The sequence below is a fragment of the Eublepharis macularius genome, chromosome 6 (assembly GCF_028583425.1).
Source record: "Eublepharis macularius isolate TG4126 chromosome 6, MPM_Emac_v1.0, whole genome shotgun sequence".
NCBI classification, from domain to species: Eukaryota; Metazoa; Chordata; class Lepidosauria; order Squamata; family Eublepharidae; genus Eublepharis; species Eublepharis macularius.
In genome coordinates, this window is record NC_072795.1 from 112,764,540 (window position 1) to 112,778,870 (window position 14,331).

General features: G+C 41.7%; 1 protein-coding gene across 1 annotated transcript in view; it reads left to right on the forward strand.

Annotated features, from left to right (window-relative positions):
* The window catches only part of CDH23 (cadherin related 23), an 819,524-nt gene that overhangs the window by 52,791 nt on the left and 752,402 nt on the right, over window positions 1-14,331 (forward strand). Inside the window, exon 4 of the mRNA XM_054983948.1 lies at window positions 11,698-11,775. Coding sequence (XP_054839923.1) covers window positions 11,698-11,775 — 78 coding nt within the window. The remainder of the gene's footprint in view (window positions 1-11,697; window positions 11,776-14,331) is intronic.

The following is a 14,331-nucleotide window of genomic DNA, read 5'->3' on the forward strand; positions in this document are numbered from 1 at the left end:
TTTACGAAGACATAACATTAGCAAAATCCAATACAGAGTTGAAGAAAGGCTGAAATAGAGTATAAGCAATTCTAGGACTGACATTAAACAGCATAGAACTATCCAGTAGGATCATACGTAAAGCAACAGGTAGTACATAGTAGCACGTACGGGGATGAGGATCTTATTGTTGTAAGATCCTTATTGTTGTAAAAACAATAAGAAGTCAAGATTAGCAGCACATACTTAAAGCAACAGATAGAACATAAGGCAACATAGTGGTGAAGTCTACGGCCCCTATCTCTTTAGTGAAGCATCTCTTTGAGACCACCACCCTACAGTACCGTCCTCCTATCTGAGTAAAAAAGCCCTCTTGAATAATTCAGTTTTGCATCATTTGTGGAAATCCAGGAGAGTAAAGCTCTCCCGACCTCTTCAGGCAGACCATTCCATAGGGCAAGGCCCACCACAGAGAATGCACATGTACAGGAAAGCTGTTGATTTTGCCTGTGTGCAGGATGGCACTTTCAGGGGACCCTGTTCAGATGAGTGAAGCTGCCATGGAGGGACATACGGAAAGATGCGGTCGCGTAGGTATGCCAGACCAAAGCCATGCAGAGTCTTGTATGTGATAGCCAATACCTTGAAGGGCACATGGTAACTGATAGGTAGCCCATGGAGTGACTGCAGAATGGGAGTGATATTCATGCACCTGCTCACTCCCTATAATAGCCAAGGTGCAGTATTTTGCTCTAACTGGAGTCTTCTAGTTAACTTAGAAGGGAGACCTATGTATAGTGTATTACAGTGGTCAAGTCTTGATGTTACCGTAGCATGGACCAGGGTGGCCAGATTGACTGTGTCTAGGAAGCCATCTTCCAGGCTAAATTGAGGTTGTAGAAAGCATTTTTTGCAGCTGCCTTAACTTGCTTTCCTAGTAGTAGTGCTGGATCCAGTATAACCCCTTGGCTATTACCTGAATCTGCAAGAGTTAGATGAATTCCATCAAAAGAGGGGAGTACAATGTCCTTCAAGATCTCTGCCTTCTGTCTTGTCTGGGTTCAATTTCAATTTGTTCATTTTCCACCATTTGACCCCAGCAGTCTGGCAGCGACCCAAGATTTTTACTGCATCCTGTGGGGACTTGTATAGTGAAATATACAGTTGGGTTTCATCTGCATATTGATGACATCCTACTCCATAGCTGTGAATGAGTTCTCCTAAAGGCTTCACAATAGAGGTTGAATAATATGGGAGATAAAATTATGCCCAGCGGAACCCTGCAAGATAATTCCAATTCTGGAGATAGCTGATCTCCGACAGCATCCTTTTGAGTCCAGTCCATGAGAAACTATTTAAACCAATCTGAGGCACATCCTTTGATGCCCACGTCTGCCTCTAAATGCCTGAACAGGATAGAATGGTCTACTGTGACAAAGGCTGCAATAATAGGAAGAGCAAAGGAAGAGCAATAATAAGGCATAGCCTTTGTTTATATTCAGATGGAGATCATCCACTAAAGCTACTTGAGCTGTCTCTGTCTCATGACCTGGTCTGAATCCAGACTGAAAAGGCTCCAGAGCACTAGAGTTATTCAAGAAGGCCTGGAGTTGGTCAGCAACTGCTCTCTCAATCACTTTGCCCAGAAAGGGCAGATTAGAGACTGGGTGATAATTGGCCATATCATTTTTATCTAGGGATGGTTTTTTAATTAGTGGACTGATAACCACCTGGTTGGCTGGGGGAAGGTGCCCTGAGTTAGTGATTGATTTGCAATAGACGTGAGTGGTTCACTTATGTTGTCCTTACTTCATTTTAACAGCCAAGGTGGGCAAGAATCCAGTGCACAAGTAGTGGCTTTCATAGATGTCAGGATCCTATTAAGATTGTAACTGGTTCAAGGCAGTCCATATATAAGCATTTCTTCCATCTCATCTGTATTACAGCTAGCATCCAGATCAGAGCATATTCTTACTATTTTATCGGTAAAAAACTTGGCAAAGGCCACACAGCTAATTGTCTGTTCTGGAGACTGTAAAGGTTCAGATTTAGGGTTTAGAAAGTATCGAGATACCTTGAACAATTGGGATGGTTATGATGCAATGGTTGCTGAGAAATACAATTGGAATCTAGGATTAGGACCTTGGAGACTCGGGTTCAAGTCCTCACCCTGTCATGGAAGCCTGCTGGGTGACCTTGGGCCAGTCTCATACTCTCAGCCTAACCTACCCCACAAGGTTACTGTGAGAATAAAAATGGGTATGGGGAGAACGTTATAAGCCATTTTAGTTCCCAGCAAACTAAGGTATAAATAAGTAAATAAAATACAAAAGACCAATGGGTTCCAGTAAACTCTGGGGAGAAATCTCTGGGGAGATTTCAGGTTTTCAGAGGGAGAGTTGCCATAGGATCAATGTTGCAGTAACCCTCTTATAAAACGGGGCCTTCTTTTGTACCTAGCACAGTTTAACACCTCCTACGCTTTATCAAACGACTATTGTGATCATCATACAAAGGGGCTTTTCCACCATGACCAACAACAACCCCCTCCCTCATTTGCTTTGTTCATGAATTTGTGATACTTAAATTGGTCCTAACAAAGGGATTATACTACTGTTGTCCGTCAATGGATTTAAATGTCTTCCCAAATTAGTTGTAGCTAGATTCTTTTGAATATATATGATTGTTTCCCTCTAGTGTTCATTTCAGGTAACTGCGCAATTCAGTTCAATTTTAAGACAGCTGAAAAGATAGAACAGTTTCTAAACCTAAAACCCTCAGGCAGTTGATACAGTTCATCCAAGATACATCTTAGTGGCCTAACTGGAGGTTAACCACAAACATTTTTTTTTGTTACACTACGCAACTGTGCTGGTCTCTTTTTTCGAGACCTAACTGAACAGTGCAGCCTGATTTTAGGCAAGTTTACTCACAGTAGCAATTACCACTGTGTTCAATGTGCCTTATTTACAGGTAAATGCAAATAGGATTGCAGCCTTAGACACTGAAGGGGTTTATGGCATCACTTGCTTGAATATTGCACTACAGTAAACATAGCAATCCACAATGACCATCTGTGTCTGGCTGGGCTCTCCTAGACTTACAGGAGCATCAATAATTGATAGTTCAGCTGCCAACTGTTTCTAGAACAGATCAGTTTATCATAAGCTGCTTGTGCTCTCTAGGAAAGACAGCCATCATAGAAACCTGAGAGTGCATAACAGGAGGCAAGCACAGCCAGGGACCAAGTATGCAGCTTCATCCAAAATTCTGCTTTACAAGAATCTTGAAAGAGACTCGCTGCAACAGAAATGTTAGAATTCTGTAGAGACACTTAAGCAAAAACATGCTTCCATTATAGGAGTGATTGGCCATGCTGTTCTATTACAGAGGACTGTGAGTCACAGAATCCCACTGGCTGGGTTGCAGGCTCCTGTAAGGCCATGATCCCCCTTTTTGTTGTTGTTGTTTTTTTTTACAAAGGGCTGCTGTTAGTGGACATGCATAAGAGAGTAAGGGGCAGTATGTCTTCAGCTTTGCATGGCATGCCATGCTGATAGGGTAGTGAGGCAAAATCACTCTGCAGTGGAGAGGATTCCATTTTTGTATAGGCAGGGTCAGATACCTCCTTCTTTGCAAAAGCATTTCCTTGCCTGTTCCTAGCAAGACCTGAATTGGCCACCTTGCCAGTGCTATAATTATGCACACATATGTTGAAAGCACTCCTTTTCCTCCTCATTCTTTCTCCAGCCAGGACAAGGCCAGTTGCCCCACCCTCCACATATCCCTGCCAGTCTGTCCACCAGTGCTCCTCACACTTGCAGTGTGTAGCCCTCCCTCCCCACTGATGATGTCATCATGCTGGTTTTTCCTTTTTTTGTCAGATGACTTTCTGTTGTGCTTGTAGCTTAGGGGATCTCATGCTGCTGCCTCTTGGAGGTTTAAGGTGGGTCCTTGTGGGAAGGCTGAATGATCAGAATTTGTGGGATCACTACAAGTGTTATCTTTGGCTAATCTTACAAATTCCTACCTTGTGTAGTGACCATTATTGAGTCACATGGAAAAGTAAGGAGAGTTCTATATAACATGTGCCTGCAAGTTCCATATGTGTAATTGGTTGTAATAAAGGTGTCATTTTACTGGCCTTGTGCTTTTTATATATTACTCTACATAATCCATTGCTTTTAGTGCATAGTTTAACATTTTTTGATGGAATTGGGAGCTCCTGTGGAAAGGCTTTCATTTCTGCCTTTCCCCCCGTCTATCTCTTTGCAAAGCATGCGTGATGTTTTTGTCCTTCCATCATTTGTCTTACATCTGTCAGAGTACAGTTATGGATCTATTTGTCTGACTCTGATATGTAGATTTTTTTTGCAATCTCATTAGATTTTTTTTAACGAAGTGCATTTTGAAAAGTTATTTCTCACTGCATTCTAAGGCACAAAACATTTTATGTGGAAAAACTAAGTATGTTTTTAAAAGCCTGACTTACTGAAAAAAAAAGTAGTTGCCAGAATGGTCAGAGAATTATCTCTAAGACCACAGTATTCCATGCCATTCTCAGAACTGGAGACTCTAGTTGATAAACTAAAAGATATTCTGACCCCTCGTTCATTGTTAATATTTCTCAAAAAAAATTGCAACATTCTGTTTTTTTAAAAGACAACAAAAACTGGTGAAATGTTGACACTAATATTCAGAAAAGGGGAAAGAAGAAGAATACTCTTATAACTAATATAAGCTGACACTGTAATGTCCCTGAGAGACGTGCTTCCACCTGTCTCCCTGTTTTGAGTTATGCAGAAGCATTTTTAATAGTACCTGCACAGGTTCCAGGACATCTCTTTCTGATGAGCTCCAATAGGCTTTGTTTATTGATACAGTTTGTAGTTATCTGCCTTTCTACCATTACCTGTCTCTTGTCTGCCGTTTACACTTTAGAATAAAGCTGATGTAAAGCTCTTCATAGGTAATCATCCATGAGGATAGATGTTGTGCTGTAACAAGATTAGTGGATGGGATGACCAACAAAGGCATCCTTTTCATACTTCTGTTCTCCCTTAGCCTTCCTCCATTATTTTGATGAACAGAATGTTTTAATAGATTAAGCAGGCAAAGAGGAGAGAGTTATGTACTACCTTTAAGGTAGCAGTTTCATCAGTTTCAAGATAGGAAAGGGGGAATAAGTTCATGAGGGGTAATTCATGCTCAGTAATGATTAAGCCACTTTCCTCATGCCAGCTAAGACTATGAAAAAGTACCTGCTTAGATCGATATTCTTGATGTGGTTATACATCAGTTTTGTGATGGAAGTACAATGACAGAAGTTTGTAACATTGCTAGGATTTCAGTGGTGGGAAAGTGATTGTAAGAAATGGAAAGGATGAAGGGAGGAGTCCCGATAGAAATAGGAGGAGGAAGAAGCAACAACTGACACAAAACTGAAACACCTTGTTAAAGTTCTCACTGTTCTTTTTTTGCTTTAAATGGGTAAGAAATTGGCAAAATGGTGATGTTGCTTTCCTGAAAGTTTGCTAGATGGAAAATTCCATTTTACAGAGGCTCAGTTTATCCTTCTAAGGGCTTTATTAGTGTTTTAGACATGTCTTGAAGTGGGGGGACACATTTCTTCACTATATAATTGATCTGTCAATGTTATTAAAGACAAAAAATAGGGGTGACAAGTGGAGGACCCACAAGGACTTGCAGGGGTCAACTCATTTCCCCTTCCCTCACTAGTTCCTCTTTCTCTTCCCTGAAAAGCCCCCGTGCCCTCTCTGTTTTTCCTGCTTCCTTCTCTCCTTCCCAACCACCAGCCAACCTACCTTTATTTGCCCCCATCATCAGCTTTCCCTCCTTCCCTCCCCCGAGAGCCTGTCCCTGGGAAAACTTTGTGTGGGCCATGCCCAGTTACATGGTGGGGGACCTGTAAGGGCTTGTGGGTGGGCATCTCACGTTCCCCTGTATCCCCCTCCCCACACTATTTCCTCCTCCTGGCAGCCCCATATATGCACCATTCCCTACTTCCTTTTCTCCTTCCCTCCCACCCCCCACCAACCAATCTTTTAACTGACCAATATCATCATCCACATTATTTATTTGCTTCATTTATACATTGCCTTTATCCACAATGGAGACCTAAACCAGTTCACATCATTCTCCTCGCTTCCATTTCATCCTCACAACAGCCTGGGAGATAAATTAATCTGAGTGTGTGTGACTGGGTCAAGGTCACCAAGTGAGCTTCCCTAGCAGAGAGGGGATTCAAATCTGAGTCTTCCAGATCCCACTTATTATAGTTTCAGACTATGCCACACTGGCTTTTGTGGGGTGCCTGATATTGAACAGTAGCAAGCAGCCAGGCCTGGGTGATGAGCCATGCAAGTCAGGAGGTGGCAAATCTTCCAGTGGTTGCTAGTGGGCCTGGATCCAATGAGTGCTCCTTCAAACGCCAAAACAGCCCTAGAAAGGGCCCTGCCCCTTTCCTCTCCCATCTCCCATCTCTGGCCTTTTCCACACTGCTTATCTGCTCCCGGGACGTTGCGAAATATCACACAAAAAACGTGGAAGATCTTCTGCGTTTTTTGCGTGATATTTCGCAATGTCCCGGGAGCAGGTAAGCAGTGTGAAAAGGGCCTCTTTAAATATTCACAGATTTGGCCATGTTGAAAATTAAATATATTGATATGGCAGTTTTTTAAAAAAATTATTTTTATTTCAATTATTAACAGAACTGTTTACAATATGAAATACAACATGGGTAAATTGTTGAAAACTACATAACAGAGAAAGGTAAAACATGGAAAGACAAATTCAAGTTGAATGAACTGATATATTTTGGATTATAGATTCAGGATTGTTTGGTATATTTTATTGGGAGGATATAGATTTTCTTTAGAAATGTATTCAAAGAAGGGGAACCATTTTTCCATAAAATTTGTTGTTTTGGGGAAATTTTCAGCTTGGTAGATTCCATCGTTGATTTTTTCAAATAAATAATGGTCCCATATTTTAGAGTACCATCTGGTAATTGTCGGTACAGTATGTGATTTCCATTTTAGAGCAATTGAATTTTTGCTGCCATTAAGAAGATATTGATGAGGTCTCGTCGAGTTGGTGGGATCTCCATCCCATCCCATTGATTCAGAAATATCAGCTCAGGTTTCCTTGGTATTTTGTAGCTAGTTAACAAAAAGATTTGGTGCAAGATTGTATTCCAGAACTCTTCAATGTAATGACATTTCCACCAACAATGTATATATGATGAACTGTGAGAGTAAATACCTGCTAATTTTTTTGGCGTAAGATACCATCTTGTTAATATCTTATAAGACTGTAATTTAATATTAACTGTTGATGAATTAAATATTTTAGAGGACCATAATATTTCCCATTGTTCTTTTGATAATATTTTGTTACAGTCTTGGTTCCATTTCGACTGCTATGTTAAGGTTTTAAGTTTAATGTTTTGCAGCAAAATACTATAAATTTTGTCGATTACACCTTTATTTGAAAGACCTTTCCTATCTATAATTTGTTCAAATGCAGTCTTTGGTTGTTTCATAATGTCCTTTAAGTTTATAGAAGAGGCTAGATTCTTTAATTGAAAATAAGTAAACCATGATATATTACTATTAATTTTTTGCTCTAATTCTGGTTTATCTAGTAAACCTTCTCGGCAGGCAATATCAGTTAGCCTTGTTATGTTGTTTTGGTTCCATTTTGATATGGCAGTTTTGATATTAAGTTGGCACAGCATTTTCCTCATATTTCATGTTCAGCATTCTGTCACTATTCTTAGGAATAGATAGGTGGTACTCTCCCCATGGCGCATCTATGCTGACTAGAGGTGGGCCCGGACCAGGAAAAAACCACAGGCTGTCAAGACCATGAACTTTTCACGAACTGGCTCCGGTTTGCGGACCAGTTTGTCAGTCTGTGATCTGTCACTTTTGGGGGCCTGTCAGCTGAATCCAGCCCTGCAGAGGGAGCACTCGTTTCCATGCTGCTTGCAAGTGAGGGACATGAAAATGAAAGCTGTAAACCCTGTGCATTGCTTCAGTTGGCAGGCGGGGAAGTCCCCGTGGGTCAGCTGGAGCAAGCTGAGGTATAAAACTTAAAGTGCCCCTTTCTGCGTGGCTCTCAAGCCACAGGGAAAGGGGCGCTTTGCAACCCAGCATAACTTGCTTCAGCTAGCCAGCTGGGGGGGAAGCTCCCCTGCCTGTCAGCTGAAGCCAGCCCTGCAGGGGCGTGCCTGTTTCTGTGCCGCTTGCAAGTGAGGGGCACAAAAATGGGCCCTTTAAACCCCGTGCCTTGCTTCAGCTGGCAGGAAGGGAAGTCCCCACCGGTCAGCTGAAGCCAGACCCGCGGGAAGCACCTAGTTCTGTGCTGTTTGCAAGCGAGGGGCACAGAAATGGGCGCTTTAAAGACACGGACTGACGGATCACCCCAAAAGTTGTTGGGTCCGTGGAAAACACACATCCCATGACTGAACCAGGCCGGTCCATGTCAAATTTTGGTCTGTTTTCTGGTCTGTGCCCACCTCTAATGCTGATATACAGAGTCCAACCATGCAGATTGTTAATATAGGCTGCTCTCAGATGTGCATTGGACATGGGAGCACTTTCATTTTGTATCAACCTGCGTGTGATACTGTAAATGGCCTGTGTGCAATCCTATACATCAGAAGTAAATCCCACTGTTTCCAAGCAAGGCTGTGTAGGTTTGCATACTTTGACACCCAAATCACTGCTAAAATATTAAGGGTCTACAAGTATCTTTAGTAGAAAAAGGAACCAGTTCTTCAGTTCTTGGCATCCCCCCCCCACAATTCCTTTATTCTCCTCAGATACCTCTAATGGATTTTCCCAAGAACTCTAGGATAACATAGACTGGAATAAGCTTCTTTGACTCTACCCAACAGATTCTGCTTATTTTTGACATATATATTTCACACAATGGTGTCAACCTACCCTTCATGTGTTAGTGTCAGATAAACTTTCAGTTGTTTCAATGGTGGTTTGCATTCAGAACCGGGCACCTGCTTTATAGGTGAGCCAGCAACAAGATGCAAAATATTTCTGACAGGCCAATTAAATCCCCAATTTCCCTTGTTTAATAATGTCTGGTGTCTGGCAGCTAAACTGGATCTCTTAATAAGTATGAGTGCTGGCTATTGCAGCACTGGCTAGGAACCAAAGTAAGCCCATCTGTCAAATGCATTATGCTCAGCATTTATACCTTTTTAGAAACTTGCTAGATCTCGCTCTGTCTTTTGATGCCACAACTGTGCTTATTTTCACTTTTCCTCTCAACCAATGTGGCCAGTGGACAAAATATTGAACCTTAGACTTTGGGACTTTGGTTTTGATTTCCCCAGATTGAGCAGATAACCCCCCCAAAACCACATTAAGCTTAAGTTCTCTGTGTCAGAATTTGCGAGAGTGAAAAGCCTCACAAGATTGAAACAAGTATGCTTGAGAAACATCTCTAAATGCTCTGAAACATTTTGATTAGGGGCAGATTCTAATAATGATAATGAAAGAAACTGTCATTATACAACCTTTCACAAAGTCTATATTCCTCTTTGTCACAATGTTTAGAATTGTATACTCTGAACTTTCTGTAAATGATTGAGTCCTTATCCAAGGGCTTGGTTTGTTGAGGCTGTTGAAAAGGCAGGCACGTGTGCTTTTATTCCGTTATTTTGAGCTTAAACAAATAAGCAGTTGAAATAAGCGAGCCTCATTATTAAAGGAGAAAGGAAGAAACGCTTTGGTGGAATTAAGGCTGACGAGGCAAAAGGCTCCACAGCCCTAGAAACAATATGAGGTATTAATCATGTTCTAAAACAGTAATTGCTGTCTCCTATTCCCATGCATTGCCTGACACCCCAAGCGACAAAAAGAAAATAATAATTGTTTTAAAAAGCCATTGTCTTTGGAAAGAGCTTTTTATTTGGCTCCTGTTTTATAGTGGCAGCTGCAAAAGTAAAGAGGCCAGACTTAGTAGCAAAGTTGGCATTCAGGACCTTTCTAAAAGTGGACCATGTAATGGGGTGTATTTTGGCACTAGCTTTGTTGTAGGGGGTAGCCGTTGTTTTCTGAGCTCTTTTAAAAAATATGATAGATAATTCTGTGAAGGGGATATATGAAAGGGAATGAACATTGTCTGAAGAATATTTTTTTAAAGCGCTATAAAAAATAAAACACCAACAAGATATTTACGCACGGGCATAGATTTGGGGGGGGGGATGCATTCTGCAATAAATGGGAGACACATGCCATAAACCATGTACTGGCTGGTAGGTTCTTGTGTCACTCTCAACAATCTCTTTCCACATTGCAGTCATAATTGCAACGAATGTACTGTGTGGAGGAACCATCATACTTTGTCAGTGACATTCCATGAGTTTTTGGTCAATGCAGTGAGAAAGTTCAAGGTTCAAAGGTGTATGGACTTTGTGTGCAGCAGAACAAACCAACACATGTGCAAAAAAGATCCCATGGGCAGGTCAGCATATTTGTGCACCCTGAAGGTTATACCCCCATCTTTATTGATGCCCCTACTGTTTCACTGTGCGCTGCTCCCACTGGAATCCCAGCAGGTCCATCGCCAAAGAGATGCCAGCAGATTATCACCCCACCTGGAGCACTATCTAAGACTTTCATGAAAGCCAGACTTTTAAATCTATTCATTATTTAAATATTTCTGCCCTGCCTTTTCTCCCCAGTGGGGACCCAAAGCGGCTTAAATCATTGCCCCACCTTCCATTTTATCCTCAGAAGTGTGTGAGGTGGGTTGGGCTCAGAGAGAGTGACAGCCTAAGCTTTCCCAGCAGCCAAGTTAGAATTCGAACCTGGGCCTCCCTGATACTAGTCCAGCACTCTAACCACTATGTGACACTGGCTTTCTAAAATTGCAAATGATTAATTCCTCATACAAATACAGTTTCCAGGTAAACCATTTCATCTGCTTATTATGCTCTTATTCAGTCCTCTGGTTAAAGAATGGGAGCTTGTTCTTAGAACAGAAATAAAAGTGTCTGATGTTCTGCTGCACCAATTGCTGTCCATCCAAGATTCCCTCATGGTTTTTTCCAGATCGCAATCTTTCTTATCATGTTCACCATCCTGAAAAAAAAATTCCTTCACTTTCTATGACTATGAGTGTAGCAAAGTAGTCACAAGAGTCCATTTGGCAACTTAAGGAAGTTGTTCTTTATTTAATGGTTTATTATAAGTAGTTAAAAACTTCTTAACTTGAAAATAACTGTTCTTATTTGATGTATGTGATTTTAGTACTAATAATTCATAGGCACTAAAATATTTTCATGGCCTACAGAGTTATAAAAGTTTATGCTGCTTATGAAGAAATCAAGTGATTTCTCCTCCACCCTCCCATTTGTTTCTTTGACTCTTCACCTGGGAAACTAGTAGCTTTACCTAGCAAACCATGTAGTCCATAGCCTTGGATCAATTTTGAGTTTCAGTACTGAGCCAATTTCCTATGTCTAAGTTAAAGGGGTATTTCAGTAGTTATGCTAGAGCTAGCTATTTCTTTGGGTAATGCAAAGAGCTCCCTCTTCACCCATTGCATTCGCAGCTATTTGCTCTGGGCTGCGCTCCAATAAAATGCTCTGGGCTGTGCTCTAATAAAATGTCGATTGTCTTAATATAAATACAACTTTATAAATCCCTTCTTTTCCAAACTTTCCAGGACTGAGCAATCGATTGCCGTACTTCATAAATTATTTCTTCGACACATACCTGTTGATCAATGAAGATACTCCAGTGGGTAAGTACACTTAACTTGTGTTTGATGAGTAAAATGCCACTTTTGCATCCAGCTGTCTTTGGGGAGATGGAAAGCCAGAAATGCAATTCAGCAAGTTGATTTTAAAGGAGCTTGCCTATAAAAGAGAAGTGGGCTCCCTCCTAGAGCATTAAAATTTTCACTGGGTTTGATTGCTTGCAAAAGGCTGATAAATGTTCTGTTGACGAGGCTGTCTGTTTCAGGTTAAGGTCTGATTAAAGGGGAATAATTGGATGCCCTTTAAACAGGGCAAGTGATATTCTGTTTAAAAAAATTAGTTCCATATTTTACAAATTGTGGAAGCTTTCTGGCAAAAAGGAGTAGTGTTTACAACTATTTTTCTACCCGGCCTGGCCTGCTGCCCTTACTAATCATTTGAGGAAGCTGATATCTGGCTTTTTGTGTAACATCTCGAAAAACTGCTTAAATACAGAAGGGAAAGACCATTACATAATTTAATATTACTTTTAAAACATTAACAGTTATTAAAGGACAGAAGTTAAAATGGGGAAAGAACTCATTTTCTTCTTCCATTTTAATCTCTACCCTTAAATTGGGGGGAAAGCTCCTTTACTGCTGTATCCAAATTGGCAGCAGTGTAGGGGGTGGGGGGTGGGGAGAGGAGTCATTACAGTCCTCTTTCCTGAATTTGGTTCAGTGTTCCAGAAACCACTTTAACAAGCTGAACCAGCAAGTTCTTAGGTGTGTTTTTGGCTCATTTTTCCGTTACACGAACCCCTATTATCAGGTGAGGGAGTGGCAAAGAGAGGCTGGAGGAACATGATGTCAAAGCCTCTCTCCAGCTCTTTTGGTATTCCTGCTCTTTAGAGGAGCCCTGTGGTACAGGGTGGTAAGCTTCAGTACTCCAGCCCAAGCTCTGCTCACGACCTGAGTTCGATCCTGGCGGAAGCTGGGTTCAGGTAACTGGTTCAAGGTTGACTCAGCCTTCCATCCTTCCGAGATCGGTAAAATGAGTACCCATTCTTCTGGGGGTAAAGTGTAGATGACTGGGGAAGGCAATGGCAAACTACCCTGTAACAAAAGTCTGCCAAGAAAATGTCGTGGTGCGATGTCCCCCCATGGGTCAGTAATGACTCGGTGCTTGCACAGGGGGCTGCCTTTACCTTTAGAAGAGCCACAATAGGGCCAAGAGAATATGGTCCCTCTAGAAAATGTGCTGCTATTCAGCTTTCAAGAAGAGCCAGTTGTCTCTAGTGGGTGGGGCTTCGCACCTAGGCCAAATAGAATGTGGCTCTGGGCTGTGTCCAAACTTTTCTTTATATCTGTGAGAGTTAAAGAAAGAGAGGTTTCAGTTCATCCTTGGTGCAGTTGCCACAAAGGCAAAATAAACTGTTAGAAAAGTTAGAAAGTTAGAAAGAATACTATAAAAAGCATGCTTCTATAAGATTCAGTGATGAAGCTATACCTGGATTACTGTTCAAAGTGCAGTTAAAAAGTAAGAGTCATGGCTCAGTGGCAAGGCACATGCTTCAAATGCAAAACATCCTAATTTCAATCCTTGGCATCTCCAGTTAAATGGAGACATTCTGATGTCAGCCTGAGATCCCCGAGAACAGAAAACACTAAGTGAGATGGGCCGGTGGTCTGACTTGGTATGCAGCAACTTCATATACTAGTGGGTAACCCATCTCTGAAGGGAAAGAAAAAATAGTTATCCATGGGTAGAAATTATCCATGGGGATGCTTTTGAGAAGAATTTAGGGGTAGGGAGAGATTTGGAATGAAAAGCAGGTATGGGGAAAGAACGGGGAAAGTAGATTATTCAAATCATTTATATATCGCTTCTTCCGAGACCTGCTAGAGGTGGCTCACAAAATAAAACAAGATAAAAACATAAAAATCTAAAATATTTGAAATTGACAACCATTAAAAATCAGCCATAAAACGGACTTCCGGTTTGGGATTCATGGAGGTCTAACGCAGCTCCATTTGCGGAGCTGACCGGATTGCCGTTTTAACCGGCCGGAGGGGTGAAAATAACCCGCGGCCGACTGCTCTCAGGCGGGGAGCAGGCAAAGAACGCTCAAGACCCTAGGGTGAGCTAGATCTCGGACGAGGGGGGGCTCTACACAAGGAGTCTCCCCCCCGATCCTTGAGGTCCCACCCTGCGACGGGTCGGCTATAATCTCTGCGGCAATTTTGGGGCCAATTCGGCTGGCATAAGACCTACATACCCAAGCTTCGATCGGGGAGGGAAGTCGAGAGGAGAATTTAAGATCGAAACAGCGATTACAACCCGAGAAAGTTGAAGAGAAGGTAAAGATCGCTATCTCTTGAAACGGGACAGATTGACAAAAACAGAGAGGAAAGAAAATAGATTTTTAAACTGCAACAGACTAGTGAAAAGGAGGTGAAGACTCGGCAGGAGTTGTATTTTAAAAGAGACTAAGTTTAAAGAAGTTATTACAAAAAACGGACTATTGTTTTGAATACCTGTGGTTTTGGAGCTGTGGGAAAAAGACACCATCGCGAGACCTGCTGTGGGAAGACGGGAGACAGGAAGTGCGTAACAACAAT